The sequence below is a fragment of the Rhopilema esculentum genome, chromosome 16 (assembly GCF_057945365.1).
Source record: "Rhopilema esculentum isolate cy_ngs chromosome 16, ASM5794536v1, whole genome shotgun sequence".
In the NCBI taxonomy this organism is placed as follows: domain Eukaryota; kingdom Metazoa; phylum Cnidaria; class Scyphozoa; order Rhizostomeae; family Rhizostomatidae; genus Rhopilema; species Rhopilema esculentum.
The window spans coordinates 1-23381 of NC_142830.1; the positions used below are offsets into that span (position 1 = coordinate 1).

The 23381-nt window shown below is 36.4% G+C and overlaps 2 protein-coding genes across 2 annotated transcripts; one reads left to right on the forward strand and one right to left on the reverse strand.

Moving 5' to 3' along the window:
* Nucleotides 1-3: 3 nt before the first annotated feature.
* On the reverse strand, nt 4-23058 carry LOC135682832 (transient receptor potential cation channel subfamily M member-like 2; the record flags this gene model as incomplete). The annotated part of the gene is made up of 14 exons (XM_089112900.1): nt 22943-23058; nt 13935-14089; nt 10543-10622; nt 9558-9720; nt 8589-8787; nt 8317-8459; nt 3694-3892; nt 3362-3521; nt 2560-2698; nt 2206-2281; nt 1869-1972; nt 1133-1267; nt 705-740; nt 4-117 (listed from the first exon to the last, which is right to left on the reverse strand). Coding segments are annotated over exons 1-14 (1746 nt in total), but the record flags the coding sequence as incomplete, so codon positions are not given.
* On the forward strand, nt 4867-5797 carry LOC148958182 (uncharacterized). The gene has a single exon (XM_089113083.1). It carries the CDS (start codon nt 4883-4885, stop codon nt 5795-5797), a length of 915 nt encoding a protein of 304 aa, XP_088969209.1. The 5' UTR covers nt 4867-4882.
* Nucleotides 23059-23381: the final 323 nt, after the last annotated feature.

A 23381-nucleotide genomic window follows, 5' to 3' on the forward strand; every position in this document is an offset into this window, starting at 1 on the left:
CACTCTCCCGCTATAATCATCACTCTTATACTGAGATTTGAATTTATCACCCATCAGTTCTTCCACCAACTGCCCAACATTGAACATGCTCACGTCTTTACTTTTGTCACTAACCACCTGACACAATTAAAGCGATTAGCCTATAAATCAACCATGGGACATTTAATGTAGGCCAGACGTGCACGTTTTGCAACAGTAATTTCTTCCTTTTAAAATACAATCTTCTTTAAAATTTCAAACCATCGCTTAGACAGTAGAAATGATGAAGATACCTTATGTTTTACAGCCTCGCAAATATCAACTAAGATATTTCACCGTACGGATATATCAAAACAGAATCACTGAGAAAGTTCATTTTCGTATTAGGGGTATTCTTTCCCTTGACAATGAATTTTCAAGTTTACAATTGTAACAGCCATTAATGCAAGATAAGACTTTTGGTTTAAAAAACCACAAGTTTACCAAGAAGGGGGTTTTCTTCAAACGAAAACAACTTAGAAAAGACAGTGAAGAAACACAACATTTTCTACAAAATTTCGCTATGTATTTAAAGGGCCTGGTTTGTAATGTCTGGGGATCTTTAAAAAGATTGCTTGATAACTTTGATAATTGCTTGCTTTATCTCCTTTACCATAAAATGAGAGTTTTCTGCAACATCGATAAAGTAAGGTATGAATCTACAGTCCAAGGTTGTGTAAACTTACGTATAGAAGCTGCATCACTGGAGCATTACGTGGAAGCTGAAACAAAACATTAATAATATTTTATAGACTGAAATTAGGAGCAATCTTATCATACCATATCACCTCGATGTGACATGATATGATGTGACACGATACTCTATCGGCTAATGTAAATAATAAAAACAGAAAAATATTTACAAATCTACCAGACCACTCTCCATACGGGTCGTGCTTCAATTGCCATTAAAGTAGATGAATACTTCCACCCCTCAACCCAGCAGCAACCGGAAAGATGGCACCTAACAAGCCCCAACCAGGTCCAGAAACAGACCTCATCAAGATACATAGAGTAATGTTTATTTTTAAAATATTAAAAATATGAGTCCTATCAGAGGTCAAATAAGGGTGCAAAATACAGAGGAGCATTTCCGTTGATTGTATTCACTTACCGCTGCATAAAGGGAACAGAGAAGGTCGACAGTGAGAAAGTCCTTCATTTTGACTCCTTCGTTTATGAAAAGGGAAACAAAGTCAACTTTGTCATCAATCAGGGCAGTAAACATTGATTCGTGCAAATGCTCCATCTAAAAAAGAAATTCTTGATTTTCAATATGCCAAAAGCTGAAACGCATGAAAAGCATCAGAGGTCGAAATTTCTGCAACTGCTAGAAGCGCTAGCTAGTCATAATAATCAAATCTGCCATGAAAAAGATTCGTTTAATTCAAATGTCCTTGTTTCATCACCACATTAGAGTTTACTCATATAATTATTGATAGAAATAGTCTAAAATGATGACAGGAGAATTTACACCTCTGAAAATGTCAATTGAACAAAGGCGACGTTATCCTGAACCCAACCCATGCGGTGAATTAATAAAATGAAAATAAATGACGAATCAAAGTAATGAAATGAAGAAGGAGTAAGGGCAGCCGAGCTTTTAAAGGCAGCTTGTCCTTGAGCATTGCGAGACGTATTAAGCTAGAAAAGTTAACGAAATGTGTTCAATTTTGGCCTTCCTATTGAAGGCAGCTGCCCATATTTTGGAAAAAAGTATTGCAATTTTGTTTTAGGACACAAGAAAGAGTATCTGACGTTTTACAAGTAAACTGAAGGCAAATAGTTAGAGCCAACAAGTAACCATGACCCTAATCTCAGGCTAGATAGGTGTATAACACAGACCCTACCTCGATAAGCTGCCTATGGCCTTCGATAAATATCTCACTTTTGGCAACATCAATACGATTCCAGGCGAGAGCTAGTCGCAGTTGAGACTGAATGTGTTGGTTGGCTGCAAGAAAATTTCTTTGTCATCAAAACTTCGTAACAAAATGCATATGAGTCAAGTAGACCAAATACTTATTCCAAATCAAGGTAAAACGTCAGAAGAAGAGGATCAGGCAAACGAGAGGTTCGTTTCATTTGGTTTCAAAACAGTACAAAACATAGGATTCGGCAACTTTCAGAAAAACTCATAAAAAATCTCGCTACACTTCAATTTGTTCAAAAAAAGTAAACGCATACCTTTGAGAAGAGCTTTGAGAATGGCCAAATCGATATCCTGGGAGCTGTTATCATCTTTCAAACGATATACAGAGACCTTCAAGAAGAATTATATTTTCGTTGCTTTACGCTTTTCTTAGGACCAATGTAAATCAAACAAGACAATTCTCTTTCAATTTGAAATTTTCATTAAATTTGAAACTTTCATTTCTTTAAATTTAAAAAGGATCAAAAAGAGAAATATCACATGACTATGAATCCATGCATTATAAAATTAAGAGATTTGGTTTCCATGTTAAAACTTAGACTTTGAAACAACTAACGTATCGTCCGCTTTCGTCTTAGGTGGATGTAAGTTACAAAAATACATATTACCATTTTCCGGTCACGTAACAGCTCTTCAATTTGTTGATAAACCCTGTCTCTACTTTTTTCTCCAAAAACTTTTTCAACCTGCTTTTTCACATCATCGACAAAATCCTCATCAATCTCTTGAATTTGTTTGTTGGCATTGCTAAAATATACAAAATAATGATAATAATAATTCATATCTTCGTTTTCAATTAAATACGTTCGCTTAACTAAAGTTACAAATAATTATAACAAATAAAACAAGAAAACTTATGCAGGATAAACACTATAACAGTTACAACATTGCAGTAACGACACTGTGTGTCCCATGCCTCATCGTCTCAAAACGAAACGTATAACATGTTAAAGAAATCTCAGAAATGTATAAAAGCTTTTAAAAGATTGCTCGCGTTCCTCATTTTGACGTATGCCTAAAGAAAGCTCAATCTACATTTAATCACATATGTACTAAAGTGCATATTCTCTTTTGATTATTGATCAAAAAATTTTGGGGTTTAATACTCGAGCATTTTTAAAAATTGGAGCTTTTTCAGTACGAATTTACAATTTGAAGCTAATCAACATGTTCTCGTCTAGTGCTTCAAGAGTATTTACGGATAAGTGCTTTAGTTCTATTTCATTTGCGTAGGAATTCTCTAGTAACAAAAAAAAGCCAGTAGGTTTGGAATTTTTTTTGGTTTTCCTTTGCAGCATTTTACTGTAGATACAGATGTGGCAATCCATAACCTCCGTTGATTCTTTGAAAAGAAAAAACTGCATGCAATATGGAATTACAATTCGTATGGATGGTTAGAATAATACTAACAATTTCACATGCTTGAATGCAAAAGCGACCACATCGGCAGCTCTTCCAGACCCGTCTATCACAACAGCCGGCACACCTTTTTTTATTGCTTCAGCCATCGTTGCGATCGTATTCGGACCGCCCTCTAAGCACAGAATCACAACCGGGATTCCGATGGAACCTAAATCAGAGAAAAATCGAAACTTAAAACTAGCCAAAGAGGATATCTTAATGCTGGTTTAAATAGAAAGCGTTTCAGCGCTAGATAAAAATTACCAGATTAAAATTAAAATAAGGTATGCAAGTTATCTAAATAATGGACAGTTAGATGTAGAAAAAAAAATAGAACACACCAGCACTTGAGGAAGATTCAGTCTTTAAATTGTGCAGAATGGCCCCTTCTAGTGTTGAGCGCAGGCCAATTTCAACGCCATATTGTCCAATGGTGCCATTATCAACAAGAATGAAATGTGAATGGTTCATGTCCAATGGGGCTTTACTTGGATCGGACGTCGCTGTTGTGTACGAGGCTGGATAGCACCCTTTTCCATTCTAAATGGATTTGATAACACAACATTATGAAAAATTTGTAACACCTTGCTACATAAGTCAATGACAGTCATATTGAAAGATGCTCAAACAACATTGAAAGGTTTAGATTTCTGAAACCTTGTGTTGCTTTAGCAAACGCTTCAAGGTTCAATTGAATTATCGCACATACGAATAACAGAATCGTACTGAACACATGTTTCTACTAAGTTATTCAGGCAAGTAAACTGCACGGGATTAACAATGTCCTTATTTACAACTTCATTTAGCTAGCATATATGTAGTATTTAGTCATAAAGTTGGGGATGAAATATGTTGGGTCTTGTTAGATGGCAGACAACACAAAAATAAACGTAGATTGTCTTTATATTTTAAAATCAGTTAATAATGATACTGATGAGTTTTGTGTTAGAAAGTCATATGCACGTGTCAGACAGAAAATCTTCTAGCCAATATGTTGTAAAATGTTTGCTTTTTTCAAAGCTATATTTTTCTTGTATCTGTATTGGTCATTGGTTTTTAAACAACAACACTATTCCATTACGTTTTTTATCAAGATCTAAGTACCATGTTCAACGAATTTTTTAAGCCACAGCATTGTCAAATTTAACTGATTCAAGGAAAAGTTCGAGTATATAAAAAAGATATCGAGAGTATGGTTGAGAGTATAGCGGCTAGACATTGTTTTTCGCACTCAGCTTGTACAAGCGCGTTGGTTGTAATTGCTGGACTGCTTTCACCATTATTTGCCCTCCTGCACTACAGACACTGCAAAGATCATAAACCAGACACGGTTTGCTGGGGAATTAGGACGTTAAACAAACCACTACATCCAAACGTGCCAGAGGTTCATCGTTATAAAAATGGCCTAAGTCAAAGACTTTTGTTTTTCACGTCACGGAAATTTTTCAAATCACGGATTTCACGTTATAGAAATTCTAACTGTACTTTCCAGTTACTATATTATCCAGTTACTATATTACTATATTATAAATGTTCCATAGAGCAGTTGCAAAAACACACCGAGCCTTAACCTGCAATGGATGTGCCCAGCTTTGCCATATCGGCAATGTATCAGTAACTGAACACAAACGGCTGGAGAAAATCAAAACCTGGTACTGCCCTACTTGTACTAACAAGCAAATCTTGGAAAGTAAAGATTTGTTACCCTTTGCAGATTGCAGCAACCTGCAAGAATTTTTCCATTGTGCAGGTCAAACTAATGACAATGGAGATACCTGGGATGCAATGTTTAATGAAACAATTGATCAACAGTTTTCAACAATTGATAGGACATCAACAGAAACAGCAGAAGAAAGGCTCTTAGAATTGCGTAACAAGGACAATAGAAATGTGCTAATCTGCCATCAAAATATAAACAGCATACAAAAGAAAATAGAAGACCTAAAAGAACTGAACAAATCCCTGAGTGCGCAAATTTTATTTATAACAGAGACGAAAATTGACAACACCTACCCAGATGAACAATTCAAAATAGAGGGTTACAGAATTTTTAGGGAAGATAGAAAGAAGGGTGGAGGAGGCATAATGGCCTATGTAACAGAGCAAGTAATATCTAAGAAATTGAAAACTCCAAAAAAATGCTATGAAAAATTCGAAGTTCTGGCATGTAGCATAGTGCTACCTGGAGTCAAGTTAATTGTTCTTTGCCTTTACAGACCACCAAAAGCTATTGGAAAGGAACACTTCCTTAAAGTCGAAAAAGAGATAAATGACATTGTAGGCTGGGCAGCAATGCAGGGAAATAAATTGGTAGTCCTACGGGATTTGAATTTAAATAGACTACAACCAGAGAGTACAGAGGGAAAAATACTTATTGGATTAGAAGAGGTACATAATCTGCAATGCATGATTGAAAGGCCAACCAGAGTCACTGATAAAACATAAACATTAATTGATGTAATTCTCACAAATATCCCAGATAATTTCCAGCTAAGCGGGGAGCTCGACTCCGGTTTAAGTGATCACTTTATGACATTTGGCCTGATGAATACACGTATCAAACAGCATAAAAGGAAAATTATTACCTTCCGTAGTAAAAAGAATCTGAACCATGAAGAACTCAAGAAAGATATTGAAGCTATGCCCTGGCAAGTGACAGAGACATTCGATTCAGTTGACGATAAATGCCATTTTTGGCATGAATTAATAAGCCAAATCATTGACAAACACCTACCATGAAAAAGGATGAGAGTAAGAAAGAAAGATGTACCTTACATGACTCTGGAATGGAAAAAAGCAATCAGGAAAAAGAGAAGGTATGCAAAAAAATATGGAAGAGAAAGAAATGAAGAAAACAAAAAACATAGAAATGAATGGAGGAATAAAGCAACCCGAGAAAGGCGGTCAGCTATAAAGGCATATTGGAGAAAATTATCAGAAGAGATGAAAAACAAACCAAGAGAATTCTTCAATGCATTTAGACCATTTATACAGTCCAATACGAAGTCTTCTAATACAAATGCTATCAGACTTAAAGTGGACAATGAAATTATTAGTGACCTGAAGCTAGTCTCCAAACAATTCGTGACTTATTTTGCAGAGATGGGTCACATAGATGAAGTACAGCAGGAAGAAACAGAGTCTCTTGATATGCATCCAAGTGTCATTGCAATAAAAGACAACTTTGATGTCAGTTGTGAATTGAAATTCTCTTTCCTGTCCCAAAAAAGTGTCGAAGAAGCTCTGTCATTGCTAGACCCAATAAAAGCCACTGGATGCGATGGAATAACGCCTGAATTTCTTAAAATGAATGCTGAACAACTAGCTCCATCTCTAACATCATTATATAACTCGTGCATCACGCAAGGAAAGTGGCCCATCGAGTGGAAAAAAGGAGAATGGGCACCAGTTCACAAGAAAGCAGATAAAGACATCTATGAAAATTACAGGCCAATAACAGTTCTCAATGCAGTTGACAAAGTTTTTGAGAAGGTGCTCAGTGAGCAAGCTACACATTCATCTGGTAACAAACTAAGTCCGTGCTTGATAGCATACAAGAAGCAAAACAGCACAGAAACTTCGCTGCTGAGACTGATTGAGGATTGTAAATTCGCCCTGGACAATAAACAGATAGCAGCCATTCTCTCAACAGACATGATCAAAGCCTTCGATTCCATGGTTCCAAGTCTCCTGCTAAAAAAGCTTGAATCCTATGGCCTGGCCGAAGATTCTCTGAGATTAATAACATCCTACTTTGAGCAAAGACAGAATAGGGTCAAACTAGGAAATATAAGAAGTGAATGGAAGGAAACAACAAGAGGATGCCCACAAGGATCAGCATTCGGTCCCATGTTGTGGAATATCTTTCAAAATGACTTGGTCTTCAAAATAATGCACTCTCAGATAAGCATGTATGCCGACGATCATCAGATCTATTATTCCGGAGAGAACGGTAATGAAGTTGAGATGCGTTTGAATAAAGACATCAAGACGGCCTCACAATGGTACAAGGACAATCATCTGAAAGCAAACAAAAACAAATACCAAGCGATGGTAATTCAAAATAGCAAGAAAAGCAATATAAAGATAAAAGTGATGGCTGATGAAAACAATGAAGCAGAACAAACAAGATGTCTTAAGCTGCTTGGTGTTGAGGTTGACGATGAGCTAGCTTTTGGCACTCATATCAGCAATTTGTGCAAGAGAGTGAGTCAGAGAATAGGTGTCTCATCTAGATTTCGTAATATAATACCTACCAATGCGAAACTAACAATCTACAAGTCAGCCATTCTCTCTCACTTAACATATTGCAGTACAGTCTGGCACTTCTGCAAAGTAGCAGATAAAAGAAAGATAGAGAGACTCCAAGAGAAAGCCCTTAGAGTTGTTTATAATGATAAGTCTACGCCATATGCACAACTCCTTATGAAAGCAAACCTGCCATCTCTCCAGAATAGACGACTTCAGGACATTGCCATACTTATGTATAAAGTTAAAAACGGCATAGCCCCACACTTTATAAAGGATTTGTTTGCAGTAAAAGAAACTCCCTATGAATTAAGAAACAGCAACTTTGTAATTCCGAAATTTCGTACGGTAAAAGAAGGAAAACATTCAGTAAGATACTTTGGCCCATATCTGTGGAGCAAATTAAAGAGAGCCATCAAGGAGGTGACAACAATAACCCAATTCAAGAAATGTATAAGAAGAATGGACTTAGAAACTCTTTTAGACTGCAGACTTTAGTTTAGTTGTACATAGGATTTTTAGAAGTTTTTATGTTTTAATAATTATACTGTAATTTCATATTTTATGCTCTAATTTAAATTTATATACTTTTTTCGTTGTGTCCCCAAGTAGCTTGTAAGCTAAATATTTTTTGACACATTAATAAATTTTTTGATTGATTGATTGATTGATTGAGGTCGGAGGATAAGAATTTCAAAAATGCTCGCATCACAAACCTTTGACACCAGGCAATCAGAATTATCAACTTGTCCCCAAGGTGCAATACCAATGCAGTTTATTTTCCCTGACTGATGTCCAATTTGAGTTCTGCTCATGACAGCCTCTCCGACATGTTTCATTACACCAGTGCTGGTTCCACCTACAGAAAATTTGAAAGAAGTTGAGATCAGGCTGGTGGTATATGTCTGCAATTAAAGGAAGATGCTATGGAATACCACTTTTGGATAACAAAAACATAGTAGCAATGTATGATAGTAGAAATAGTAACCTGTGATTATCCAGGCACCAGTTGAGACAGCAACTTTGATCAGGCCTTTACTAAAAGCTTCCTTTAGAGGCGGTTTTAGTTTAAAGCTCTTGGCACCTCCAGTTACTGAGATCACTAAGTTTGGCACATTCAACTGCCATTTTTGAGTAAGAAGCTTCAACAAAGGCAATGGGTTTGTATCATGGGAAAGTCGTATGTACTGAAAAAAACAAAAAACAATACCGAAATAACTAAGAAGAAAATTTATTTCATAAAATATCGAAAGGAAAGATTCCACAAAAAAATTTACCTAAAACTTGACGTGAAAGAGACAGCAGACAGTTTTTATAAACAGACGTAGGTTTGCACTGCTCAATGCAATGACTAAAAAATTGAAATTACAGCTTAATTGCAAAGTTTCAGTACAACACGTCACGTCATACCATGTTGGGTAACAGACAGCATCTGTTTTGTTGCCCAACAAGGTATGATTTTAACATATAAATCTGTTTTGTTGTTTTCAAAACTAACGATATTTATCACCTACACAAGCTCTTCATAGGTGACGCTAGTAAATACGAAAATATGTAAATATAAATGTGATAATTGTCAGTTTTTCTGCGATGATAAGAAAATATAGTTACTAAAACTAAAGTGACAAAGTGACAATGTTCAAAGGAAATCTACATTTAAATGCAAAATCTTTAGTTAATCACCATAATAGAAAGGAAGAATGGATATGAGTTTTCATAGTCTTGCGACAAGTAAAGTTCGAGAGAAACAAATAAAGAAAAGCAGGCCAGCCAACTCAACGGGCGTTAGAAATCGAAGCGATATAGGTTAAAGAGAAGGACAAAATTTTGTGGAAAGCATTATATAATTACAGACGACATATAAGTACTAAAAAGTTCAGAAATACAACCCATTCAATGTTGAAAATATTTAAACATGAACTAAGATTGACAAAGAAACAAGTGGAGAATTGCTCACAGGTTTTCTTGTCGATGGATCTTCGGCAAACTCTATTTCCCCAAAGGTTCTTGTGCTGACTTTTTTAGTACACTGCTCTGGTGTCCATTTCATTTCAGAATCTTTGACTTCTATAAAACCATCTTGTTTGTGTTCAACTTTCTTCATACCACATTGGCAGAACCTTTCGACAGAAACAAAAACAATGTCGCAAGCAAATCACAATGAAATAAATGAAAAATCAATGATTTCCATGAAACAGATATGAATCAGATTTATATAGACATTTTTAGCCATTAAATACTTCTGCATCGAGGCCGGCGCGGCTAAAAACCAACAAACCATTGCAACAGACAGTGCCTTTTCGTAGCTTTGTTAAAATTCAACAAATGAACAAAAATATCAAAATTTAACAAATTTAACTCTATAAGCAACTTCCGTGAGTAACTGAACTCAGCAGTTGAGTGCAGACACCCTCAATTAAGTATCAGTATTCATTATCGAAAAAGAGGTAGCCTAATTTAAAAACAGAATTCAAGAACTAACTTAGGGACAAGAAATCTAAGAGCTACAATATTAAGGGTGACAGAGCGGCAACCAAGTAAATGAAACCAGAGTAACTTAATTGACAAATTAATGAAGGCTTAGAGATCTCATTTTTCAAAACAGAAACCAATAACTAAGTTTGGCAACAATTGCTTTAAAATCAAGTTTAGGAACCCCCCTATTTTAATGCAGTGATTTAAAAATCTAGTTTACAGACAATAATTCAGGAGCTGGATTAATAATAAGAGACATTTCCAGCCAATGAGTAAAAGAGATTTGTTAAGAATTTATGTCCGTCTCATAAAACTCTCATTCTTTTGAAAGTCGACCTAGCATCTCACTTACAGTTCATGTTTGAATGTAAAATCTAGCGCATTTAATTCTGTTTAAGAACACCTACAACATTCAACTTAAAAAAACGATGAAACAAGATTTTTTATTGATTTTGGAGGTTGCTTACTCGGGTTTAGCCTTATCTTGCACAAATTTAAAGCATTCTCGTTGATAAAATGTTCGACTGATCCAATGAGTTCCTTTCATCTACAAAATAAAGAAAAAAAGAGTTATTTATTGATGAGAAATCTGTAGCAGAATTAATTTTGAAAAAATTGTTAACTTCTGTACAAGAGACACGGTTTTGCTGGACTCATACAGTTATGATATACTATTAAGATCTACTGTCAACCAACAAAGAAGCCTCTGTACTTAATAAAGTTTTTCGCATTTCTCCAAATTTGCAGGCCTTTCAAGCTTCCTGCATTTCAGGTGTCTTTCAAGCATTTTTACGTATTGCGCACTACGTTTTTTTTATCTTTTTTGCGTATCTTTGCATCGAGAGCAAATAAAGTTTGAAATTTTACTTTAATTTTCATGTTTAACTTCTGCTTCAAAATTTATAGATTTCAACCTCATTTTACAAATTGACCGCATGCTTATGAAAGTCGAGGGTATTCTTTACTGCTTCAATGGTCACTGCGGCGCCTTGATTCAAGAAATAGGATGACCTACAATTGGGAAAATTAACGGAGAAACATAAGCAATGACCTATAAATGTCTGAACAAACTAGCTCCAGAATATCTAAGTGGTTGTTTTTCCAAATTGTCAGATTTCTATGCTCGCGTTATACGCAACAATGGGTCTGACTTACGAACACCATCAACGAAAACCTCCATGGGACAAAAATCCTTGGCCTTCCCTGCAGCCAAAGTTTGGAATTATCTTCGCTCAGAAACAAAATTCGCACCCTCTAACCATTGCTTTAAATCTAGATGAAAGACTTAAAAGCGTCTCCAACGTGAACAACGTAAATCTGTTCTTATTTTCGTTTTTTGCTCTACATTGCAATTATATTTTTAGCTTTAACAAATTCATATTGCAAATAGGCTTTTTCACAAGGCCAATAGTAAAGCAGAAAGTAATTTTTGAATTGTAACCTTGCATAAATTTGTTTCAAACGAAATGAAAATGAAAAAATGTTTCCTGATTTGTTCAAACCTGATTCAGAATTTTATGACTCGACCAAAAGACCATCGATATATGCAATCGGTCAAGAAAGTTCACGCATTATACATTCAAAATGATTGAAGGTCTCCACTGGAACGTGCTGGGGATGAGATTACGAGGGGGGGACGGTGGTTGAGGAGGCAAATGGTGAAAATGGCCCCCTTCTCCAGTTATCTTGAAATTTTGTTTAGGTAATTATACTAATCATCTTCCGTGCATGAAATATCTTTGGAAATCAATGAGAACAGAGGTTTCATTGACTCGTACATCACATTCAAAACGATCGAAGTTTTATTACATGACCAAGACTTGAAGAAGTTAGTAAGCAAAATTGACTTGAGAGCTTAACTACATTCTTGCGAAAATGGATATATATTTTTGAAGTTTAATTCAATTTTGACATCTATGTCTTAAAATAAAAAGTTCAATAGCACTTTTGCAAATTCGCGAGAGCTTTGTTCTAAATTGTCAATAACCTTGCCTTTGTAAAGGGAGATACAGTAGAAATCCGCATATAAGAACCTGTTTTTATAAGAACCTAGAGGCTGAAATTTAATCTTTTAAACCTTATAATTAAGAACCTCCAAGAGGCTGAAATTTGGAAAGGCTTTTATATTTGTATAAGGAAAACGGGTTCTTAGAATGGTATTTTGACACCCTATTCAAACTGGAAAATTAAGCCAGCTTAGAGTAAATCAGGTTATCGCATGTTGCATTCTAATTGGACAATCTAACAACACAAATTCATTTGACAGGTTGAAATTTATCATGAAAAACAAAGCTGGTTTAAGTGTATCCGTTAGAATTCTTGCGGTTACAAACATTGTTAATGTGAGCAAGGCCTTTACGTATATAAGAACCTTCTTAAAAACCTTTTAGGCTGGAATTTAAAACAGCAGCCTGCTAATTCAGAACCTATTAAGGCTGCCAGTAAAAAATCTAGGTTCTTTTATGCGGGTTTCTACTATAAATCTTTTTATTCAAATGCGACCATCAAACCCTCGAGGTGGCCTTGAAGTCTTGTTGAGTGTGTGATCTCACAGGTGCGTTAAGACGGGATGTGCACCTAATAGGCCTACTGCATGATACTTGTCACGACAAATCAGCTGTAAGGCATCAAAAAAGGATGACAGCTTGCTCTTTTCATCAGTTGGCATTCTACTATTTGCAAGACAACCATCTATGACTTCGTTGTTTTGTCTCCAAATCCATTGTCAAAATCATCAATCTCAATCAAATCACCAACATCACGTCTTCATGAACACCCCGATCTGTATCTATCAGCGGCATGCCGAAAGACCTTCAAGTGAGGGAAGGGTGGTGTAGCAAAGAAACTTTACAACCAAGTTGCGCTAGAGAATTTTCAATAAATGTATGTAATTCTTTGCATAACTCCAACTGTATTCCTAAGAGTATTGATGTTTGTATGCACAATGCACAACAATGATAATTGAAGATGTCACTATTAAGACAGACCGTTCAGGAGTCTACTGGGGGCCACCAAAGAAATGGCTGCTCTAGAGATGGCTGGAAAATGCATCTAAATATCAACTGAAGAAGAAGATGCAGAAGAGTCTGGATGGCAGTAGCAAAATCAGAGTCTGAACGAGATGCTGCAAAGATTCGTTTTTAAAGGCACATCTGCGGAATGTTTCCAAAAGCTGCAGCCTTCTCTGCCTTGCACCCATCAATAAGTAGTTCAGAATAACCGAAAAGCCAAAATCTCAACTCGAACTCTTACTGCTGACAACCCAAAATTATCAACAGCTTCTTTATATACTGAGGGGGGGGGGGTATTTTAACACCACACCCCCTACATCAGTAAGTAACTGGTATCTACTTTGTGCAAAAATCAATTAGCTTTAGTATGGTGATCGTTGATAAGTGCAGTTCAGTGTCCAGCTCAAGTATTTTCTTGTTCCTTAATGTCAGTGTCGTCAGAACTAATTTCATATTGGGGGGCTGCATTCTGCCCTATGCCCCATCCTCTGCCTCCTACCAGAACGCTACCGGGCCTATTTGGCAGTTACACTGGGAGGCATGTTTGCAAACACAAGGAGCTTGCCATCAAAGAAGCAACCTAATCAGAGATTATCAATGACAATTCATAATCAATGACAAGCTTGAAATAACTTTGCATGACATTCCAAACAATTATTTCCTTGGATACTGTCTTATTCCTTTGCATATTGATATCAAATATCAAAATAATTTGACAGAGAAAATTGTGAAATCGTGATGTTAGTAAACAAGACAAGATGCTACAAAATATAGAGGCCATTTGGTTGGTCGACAATAGACAAAACAAAACTCAAGTGGAAAACTAGAACAACAGATGTAATTCCTACCTTCCCATGAGCTAGAAATCCTGATGATGCAATTGACTCTTTAGAAACCCTTCTTCCACCTTTACCAAAAGATGACTTTGTTTTCATTGCTGCAATAAACGATGTTGATGGATCCAGGCTTGTCACTTTGTTTCCCTTCATTTCAACCTTTATATCTAAAAAAGTCTTAAACTTTCAAAAACTGTTACTGAATGTACTTTTACTAAATAAAATACAAATGACCTTTTATCAAGGGTGTGGCAAGTGTTTTCTTTCAGTGATTATCTTCCAAGACTATGAACCTAGCTAAATTTAAGAAAAAATCTACAAGGAAAAAGATATTGTTTTTCTAGTTTTTTAGTTTTCTAGTTTTTCTAATTTTAATTGACTCATTTCAAGGTGTCTTGATATTTTCTATTGTGTTAGGGGTCTTGAGAATTTCTAATGAAATATATGGCATGTTATTTATCAAGCAAGTCTAAAAAAGTTAGAACAAGCCAAACATAGGCAAAAGCAGCTACTCCTGTAGTCAGTCAGCATTACGATAAAGAAAGCTGATTGTACCAGGCTAAACAAACTATGGTAATATGTCATATTTAATAAGTCAATTTAACATCTAGTGGAGCTACTTTTGCCCTGAAAAACAGAGGCAGATCTGGCTCCTACAACAACAGTGTACATCAATTCACTAGAATAGCTGAAAATAATATATAGAAAAGTCAAGCAACACAAGTTCTATCACTTGCATAAATATCTTGGATAAAAAATTTTTATAACAACCATCTTACAACTGACTTTTCATTTAGCAGGTTTGTTATATGTTTCTATTGGATTAGGGTAACATACAATGGTAAGAAGAAATTGGCTGGCTATACTGTTTGAGCTATTTTTACAAGACCCTGATGATAAAGTATGCTTTTCATACTGATAGGTTATTCCTGTTAAACGATTCATTATTATCATTATTTACTTAAGGGAACAGTAAACTGATTTGTTATTTGTGCAGTTTTTTTCTATTGCTAGATATATACCTTAATAAGTATCCCACATTTGCTAAATAGCACCCTGACTTACAACTGTCCATCCCAGTCTTAGTGCATGAGGAAGATCTTCTGCTGCTTCCAGCCTCACGAACACTATATCTTTGTAGAAGCTCTACTTGTCTCAGTTTTTTTAAATCATTTATTGAGTGTATAAAGGTTTGTTGTGTGAAAAACAAGCAGCTAAGTCAGATTTTTTCAGAACCTACGCCTCAGACATTCCACAATTTACTGTTTAATGGACTTCCATGAGCAGAAATCAAGGAATGCAGACTGGTTTACATCTCTTTATCAGAGCCATCAAAATAATCAGATTATCAGTTGCTTTATCAGAAATCGGAAATATTATCATAAATCGGAAATATTATCATAAATATACCCTGACTATTTCAATGCAACATTTTTTTGCAAAAGTGCTGTATATGCTTATTGAAGCACTGTCTTCAGAAAACACCCATTTTTCGATTTCCTTGCATTCTAGTAGCAGAGCTTTCAAGGCATATTGATACCATGTTTGAAACTAAAAGAAGTTTTGAAAATACATCTTATGTAAAAGAAGGTTTCAATAACTTCTTTCTCAAAGCCATTATGGCTGCCTGTGGTTGTGGTCTGATGTCTCATTTTCAATGACTAGTTACAATTACATGGCACCTCCATGTATCCCATATAGGGCTGTATTTACTTAAACAAGCTTATAGATCTTAAGCTTCAAATGACTTGACCCGGATTACACTCTGGTTTACATGACCATGGTGTGTACCTTGCAAGTAGGGACAGTAAAATCTCATTTTCTCATAACTCAAAATTCCTTTACATACAGGTACAAAAAAGCTATTTTGTACCCAAGGAACCAATCGAATGGCACAAATATTTGCACATTGCTAAGACAGATGTCAGGTAAGCAATGTGTATGTCAAAACTTTTGCATTTGACTCTGGTCCATCTTTTATCGTCAAATACAACTGTTGGAGTGTAGAAAAATTGATTACCAATTTTTTGACATTGTTTACCTTACAGTGACAGTGTAAGGAGGAATTTGACAATTCTGAGACACACTTTGGTAGCTAAGGATCTGAACTTTCTGCTGATATGAGTCAGATTTTGTTACCTCAAAAAACGCAAGGGTACAAAAAAGCTTTTGAAGGTGGTACACTCTTTTTTGAAATAAATTTATCTGGAATTTACAATATTTGCCAATTTTTTGGATATGGGTAGAATCACATTCTTCTGCATCGAATGACGAAGAGTTTAATCTGATTCTGTTAACAGTTTGGCTTTCAGGGTGAGAAAACCAAATATAATGTTAAAAAAGTTTACTGCAACCTTAACAAAATTTCATAAATGTGCAATCTAGGCACACTTATAAAAATTCAACAGACTTTTCTCTTCTTTCTCTTTTCTCTTTTCTTTGTTATTGCTTTTTTATCAGTTTGTTTTTTCTTATCTTACTGTTGTTACTTTCTTAACCTTAATCCAGGTTTTATCTTGAAATGATTAGGTTGGGGCTCACATTTGAGAGTCCCTTGCAACTAGCGACTGTTTTATTGTCAATCATCAAGTACTCCTATCTCTTTATTAAGAATACAGTTAGTACAAAAAAATTGATCGTTTTTAGATCACTTCAAATGTTTTGTAATTAGGGTGTTACTCAGTTGGAATAGAATCAGGGAAACGATAAGAAATTCATGAATAACTCCGCAGTGTGATGTCAGATAGAAAATCTGACATCACACTGCGGAGTTATTCATGAATTGCTATCTAACTGGCTTGTTGGGTGTGAGATATAACATTTGCAGATGACCTTACATCCCTTTTTATAAATTGTTCCCAAACCTCTAGAACTGGCAGATCTGTTCATGTGGTCCGTCTTTCATATCGAATGCTCAACAAATGCGGCCTAGTTCCTTTACTATTCACAAATGCGTCAGCAAAAAATCTCAATCTTGCTATCTGCATCTATTGAGGAACGCACATCGTCCTTGAAGCTTTTACATTTCTTTGCTATGATAAGTTGAATACCAGGAAATCATCAGTTCGCAAAAGATTAAACCACAGCTAACCAAGAAACGCGCCGAGAAACGAAACGCGTACAGCTCAGACAATGTGGATAATCTAGGCCCAATTGTTGAAGTTTACTTTCACTCCAGGAGCCAGGAGAAGGCTCAAGAAATTACCAACGAAAAAAAGCAAGAACAACTTGCAGCAGGTATTGCTAGAGATAAACGTTAGTTTCTAAATGTCCAATGTTATCGACCTTCATTTACCTATAGTTCAGATAACTGTCGAAAATGGTTGCTTGCCAACAAAAAGAAACACAAAATAATAATCCTCCATTTAATGTGATATCAAAACAATATTTTCAATGCACCTGCAATGCAGAAAGTCTGCGAATGCTCCTCCACATCTGAAAGTGAGGAAGAACAACCAGTGAGAACAACCCATAGAGTTAGGAACTATGGAACAACCCAAAAAAGAACAGAAGTAATGGTTGGAAATGACAAAAGGAAGGAATTGTTCGCCGTCGAGAGATAAATAAAGCTCAAAGAAAGCAGCTTGGAAGCTGGGAGGATAAAGGACTCGGCCAGATACCTGAAAAACCTTCATACCCTTATATCCATTCCATGCAGTACTACAAGAGCTGGGTCACGTGCAAGACCGCGGGACAGTGCTTGTGGAATCGCCGAAAATCTAAAACAATTCTTTAGTTATTAAAAAATTATTTTGTCATTGCCAAAATCTAAAAAATTGATTTTATAAGTATATTTCAACATCATTTCATGAAAGAGACCACGAAAAGAAAGCCGTTTGTACTGCAATGGGAACAGTGACGTGCCTAGACAATTTGGCTGGGGAGGAAGGGGGGGGGGCGTTCAAAAAAGTTACCAGATATACTTTTTTGACGAACTATTTCTCCATAGAAAAATTTATCAACAATGAAATGGATTATCATATACACACTTATTATTGATAACAAAGTAAGAGCAAATAATGTGAAGGTACAAGGAAATTAGGTTTGCGGAAACTGAATTTATTGAATTTCACGTTTTTGGGTGGATCCATGAGCATCTTTTGTGGAAAACCAAAAAATGGACTACAGCTTGTTTTGAGCTCCTCAAAACAGTAATTTAAAAAACCTGCTTGGCAAATATAGCAAAGTAGGTCAAATACCGTAAATCCTTGATCTAATTGATCTAATTTAAAGTACTTTTGGCTCAAATATAAATTATCGCAAAACATCTGAACCTGTCACCAGTGAAAAGTATTGTTTATCGGCGAAAATATATTTTTCCGCCAAAAACCACTCCCTGATGCCAAAAAATTGTTCCAAGTGTAGTGCAGTGACGTATGTATTATTGTAGTGTGTTTAGGAACTTCATGCGACGAGAAATGCATTCAGAAAAAGCTAAGATGACAATAGGCAGCCTTTCACTAGCCTGGGTTAAAACATATCCGGGTTAAAAGTTATCCGTTTCTGCGTCGCGTTCCCACTAACCCACTTGAAAAACAGATAAGTTTGAAAACGAGTCTCATATTGCATAATTGAATAACGCGTTTTGTTGATTTAAGTCTTTTGTTTCATTATGTAGTAAACCTTAACAAGCTGTGAGAGGAAAAGAGTTGGATGGGTAGTGAAGAGAGAACAGCCAATTGGTGGTAACTCACTTTGATAGTTTTAAACTTGTAAACCTTTTTAAGCCGTCGTTTTGAATATTATGCTGTTATCGAATGTTGTTTTGATGTTTTGATTTGAACTGAATGGTTATGCCGTTGGATTTGACCATTCGTTACATTGGATATTAGAACATAGGCGGGGAAGGAAAATCATAGATTAAGAAAGTTCCCAACATTTGGTGTCAAGACAATTATATTCAATGAATAAGAGTGAGCATTTAGGGCATAATGGATGCAGAAAAAGCAGCGAAATCGAGAAAAGCACATCGCAAAAAGAAAGTAGGAGTTGCCGCCAAAGAAATTGGAAATGACAAGAATTCAACTGTTTGAAACCTTAGCAGCTATAAGGAAGCTGGACGAAATTATAGAAAGTGACGTTTGTGATAAGATGGGGGTATTTTAGCGGAGATAGAGGAAAGCAAAACAATAAATGGAAAGTTTCTTCGGGCCTTGTTGATTTTAGGCGAAGCATTAACGCATACCGTATCATCATCGACAAAACAACATGCTGCTAGCACAACTGTTAGGCCAAAATTGAGAAAGTTGGCACTTCAAAAATTTGATGGAGACCCCAAAGGTTGGATTCGTTTGAAGGCACTGTCGAAAAAATCCTGGATTGAGCCAACGAGATAAACTTGAGTGTTTAAAAGACAGTTTAGAGGGCAAAGCCAAACAAGTTGTAGCAGGATTTAAACTGACTGAGGTCAATTACAATATTCCCATTCAAATGCTGAAGGGCAGATTTGGCAGAGAAGTTGAAATAGGGCGTGCCCATTACGAAGAAGTGACAAAACTACAGCCAGTGTTAAGAAAGAACCAAGAACAATACTGGGATGTTTTTGTACCATTGATAGAAAATAAACTACCAGAAAACATTCGTTTGTCAGTGCTCCATCAAAAGGACCAGCAGTGGAACATAGATGAATTACTAGTAGCATTGTCAAGAGAAATCACAATTCGAGAGAAAAGTAAGCCAAACTTTGAATTCAGGATAGAGATATGCGAGAAGGAAAACAGAGAGCACACGAGTGACGTTGGACCAGGGCTAGATGTTAAAGATGGGCAAAATATCGCTAAGCAAACCGCTCAAGCATTCATAAGATTAGGAAATAAATAATAGAAAGAATGTTAAATGCAGGGTATTGTTTGATTCGGGAAGTCAGAGATAATTTATTTCTAGTGCAGTTGCCAGTATGTTTAACGATGTTGAGAAAAAGCAAAAGAAATGATTAATGGTTAGTAGATTTGGTGAAAAGGATGCCATTGAAATGCATTGCCATATCCACAATCTAGAGGGAGAACGAATTAACAGAAAGAGAAAATTTGGAAATCCATTTACTTGTGGGATCAGTCTATTTGTAGTCATTTCAAATAGACAATATTGTTCGAGGTAAAGGTGACGAACCAGTTGCAATTGAGACAAAACTTGGCTATGTATTGTCTAGGCCATTAAAGTGAATTGCAGACGGTGAAGTGCATGCTTAGGTTTGCATTGATGAAAAAAATGAAATAACTATGAATTTGCATAAGTTGTGGGACTTGAAAACAATAGAAATATAAGAAAGAGATACAGTCCACGAAGGATTACCAGACAGTACTAGATTCAATGGAGAATAGTACAGCGTAAAATTGCTCTGGAAAGAAGGTATACAAAATGTTGACAGAAACGGGGGGGGGGGGTGAAAGGCTTGGCGGATCGGCGTATTTCGTTAATTTCAAGGAGCGGATTTTGTATTTATCAGTTTGGCAGAACGGATTTTCGTATTTTGTTTTCTTGGCGGATCACGTATTTTTCCGATATTCTACGACGTATTTCGGACTTCACAGTTAGACTTACTCCATGAGCCTCTGTTTTGTTACTGCCTCACTTAACTGACGCTACAACAGAGACTCATATTCCAAAGTACTCAAAAACTGGCAACTTCAATTTTGTCTCGCTCTCGATTTTTTTTCGAAAAATTTCAAATCCACCCCCTGATTTGCACATTTTGCACAGCTTTTTCATTTACATGTAAAGATGTTAGTTTGTTCGTATGTCCATAAGAAAGGACAGTCATACTCAAACATGACACTGTCAGAAGCATCCAACAAAGTGCAACAGTGCAAGCAAGTTCTTATGGACTTTGAAAGAGCAGTCTGTTCTACAGAACTTTAACCAAGTATCCTAAATGGACCACAGGGGATGGTATCGGCGGCTACAATCTAGTCAGTAGATATTTTAGCTTGGGGTTTGCAGAGGCTGGATCCTATAATGTCATCTCTTGGAATTGTAGGCACGAACCTTCTCAGCTGCATGACGCTAGATGTGGAACATCTACATTCAACAAGCCATATTAAACACTCATTATTTGCTATCAAAATAAGAATACTGTAGGGATTTTGGCAATACCGTCAAAGAAAGTATCAAGCGCTTGTCATCATCATCCTTTTACTATCACACAAGTGAAAAAGCCTCATGGTATCCAAAGCCAGAGCATGGTATTCATTCATCAGCCCTACCTTTGGTTTCCCCACTACCTCAGATAAACATGGATGAAAAGTCAGAGGACAACTCGTCAAGAAACGACCATGGCAAAACATGGCACCATGCCAGAAATGATCTATCAATGAAAGCTAACCATCACAGAGAAAGCTAACTTTGCAAATCATCAAGATACAGTGGTTGATGCAGAGGAAATTGACAGGATTGGAAACGAAGTTGAAGAAATTGAACTCGAGTATGATTCAAGTGCTAACGACGAAGCTAATGATGCAACAAATTCTGAGCTCGACACAAGGTCAACGTTTCTGGTCGGAGTTTCCACTCGATATGGAAAAGCTGTGAGGGTCAATAACAAATACATATCATGATATCGTGACTATTGGTATAAATAACACATTAACTTGACGGATTTCGTATTTCGCCGGAAAAATTAGCGGATTTTCGTATTTGTTCACTAAAAGTAGGCGTATTTTCGTATTTCAATACCCCCTTTCACCCCCCCCCCCCACCACAGAAGTGAACACAACGCAATGAACCACAATGCCTGCCAAAAGTCTTGGAACACTGACATCAATTTCCAAGGTCAAAACCAATCATCCCCCTCTCCCCCACGGAACAATGTTGGTTTACTATCAAGGTTTTAGGTAGCACTTTCTTTTGCGCTTCTTTTATGATATTTCTCTAAATCATCAACATTGTTTGAGGGGGAAGGGGGCGGAAGTAGCAAATTTTTTTCATGAAAGGAATGAAAGATATCAAATGCAGCGTAAATTGGTGGGTGTTCCAAGTACTTTTGGCAGGCATTGCAGTTAAAACCACTTGTCAAGAAATTGAAGAATGATCCGGAAATTTTCAAAGAGTGTGATAACATTTTCAAGGAACATAAAAAAGAGAGGGTATTATTGAAAGAGTAAGAGATGATTTGAATGTCAAAGAAGGAAACAAATTCCACTTTCTACCTCATCATGCTGTGGTTAGAAAGAAGGTAGAAACGACAAAAAGTTAGAGCTGTTTAGGAGATTTATGGGGTATAAGCAATAGCGGATCCAGGGGGGGGGGCTGCAAAGGGTGCTTGAGCACCGGTCAGATTTTCGAAGTACTGTTTCTTGTCCCTGTTCCTGTGCGTGTTTCCGAAAAAAGCTAAAGATTACAACTGATTCGATGTTTTCATCTATTTTGCATGAAAAATATCCTTTCATCTAAAGAATTTTCTTTTGTCGCGTTAATGTTTACAATCGTGGCATATTCACCGGAACAAAATTCTGGTAGAATGCAAATGCTGACCAATTAGATTGCGGATGACAAAATCATCCTCCAATGAAATCCCATTATTCCATGCTATTCCGAGCACCGGTGGGTTCGTAAATTGAAATTGTCACAAACGGAGCTAGCCAATTAACTCTTTTCTCACCGGTGCTCAGATCTAGCATTATCCAATCATTTGAGCACCGGTCAAGACGAAATAGCCAATAAATATTCAGGGAAATTGATGGATAGGGAACTGGCATAGGCTTTTGGGATTAGCAGCAACTCTCGTTGGATGCATGAACAGAAACGTTGCTTTAATATTAATGGCAAAAGAAAAGCCTGGTCAAAGAAATAACAGAGAAGGGGCGATCCGGATGTTTTATGAAACAAACCTTCCATTTCCAGCAAGTGGTTTTGGTCAGTTTTCGTCTAAACTCATGAGAATTCAACAACACAGGGGACCTCTCTCTACTTACCTTATCAAATATCAGTATCCGTCAAGGCTACATCTATTGGTGAATTTTATGTACAAAACAACGGCACTGCTATTTCTCTTTTTAAATACGATTGAATTTTATGAAACAAACCTTCCATTTCCAGCAAGTGGTTTTGGTCAGTTGTCGTTGTCATTGCTAAACTCACGGGAATTCAACATTACAGGGCATCGCATAGTATATTCAAATCCAATCGGTTTATTGTTCTTGTCATATGACCATGTGACTGATTTATCCAATATGCAATGCGGAAGTAAGGGTCACAAAATAGAGGTCATTTTCACTGAAGTGCACCATTCTGTGGTGCAACTGAAATGTAAAAATGCTCTGTCAGGTCAGTGCTCCTGAATCCGATGGTGAAGTTATTTTTTCGGAATTAATTAACCGTTTTCAAGCTATAACCCTTCAAATTTGTGATTGTCAAAACTTTCCGTGCGGTCTGTGAGGAATTGCACTTCGTCGAGGAAGCGATGCAGGCTTCAGTACAGAACACTGTATTTTTCTAATTCGATAAAAAACCAAAAAAACTTGT

What these genes read in the sequence shown, in the direction of transcription:
- LOC148958182 (XM_089113083.1), top strand. Translation starts at nt 4,883, where the DNA reads ATGTTCCATAGAGCAGTTGCAAAAACACACCGAGCCTTAACCTGCAAT.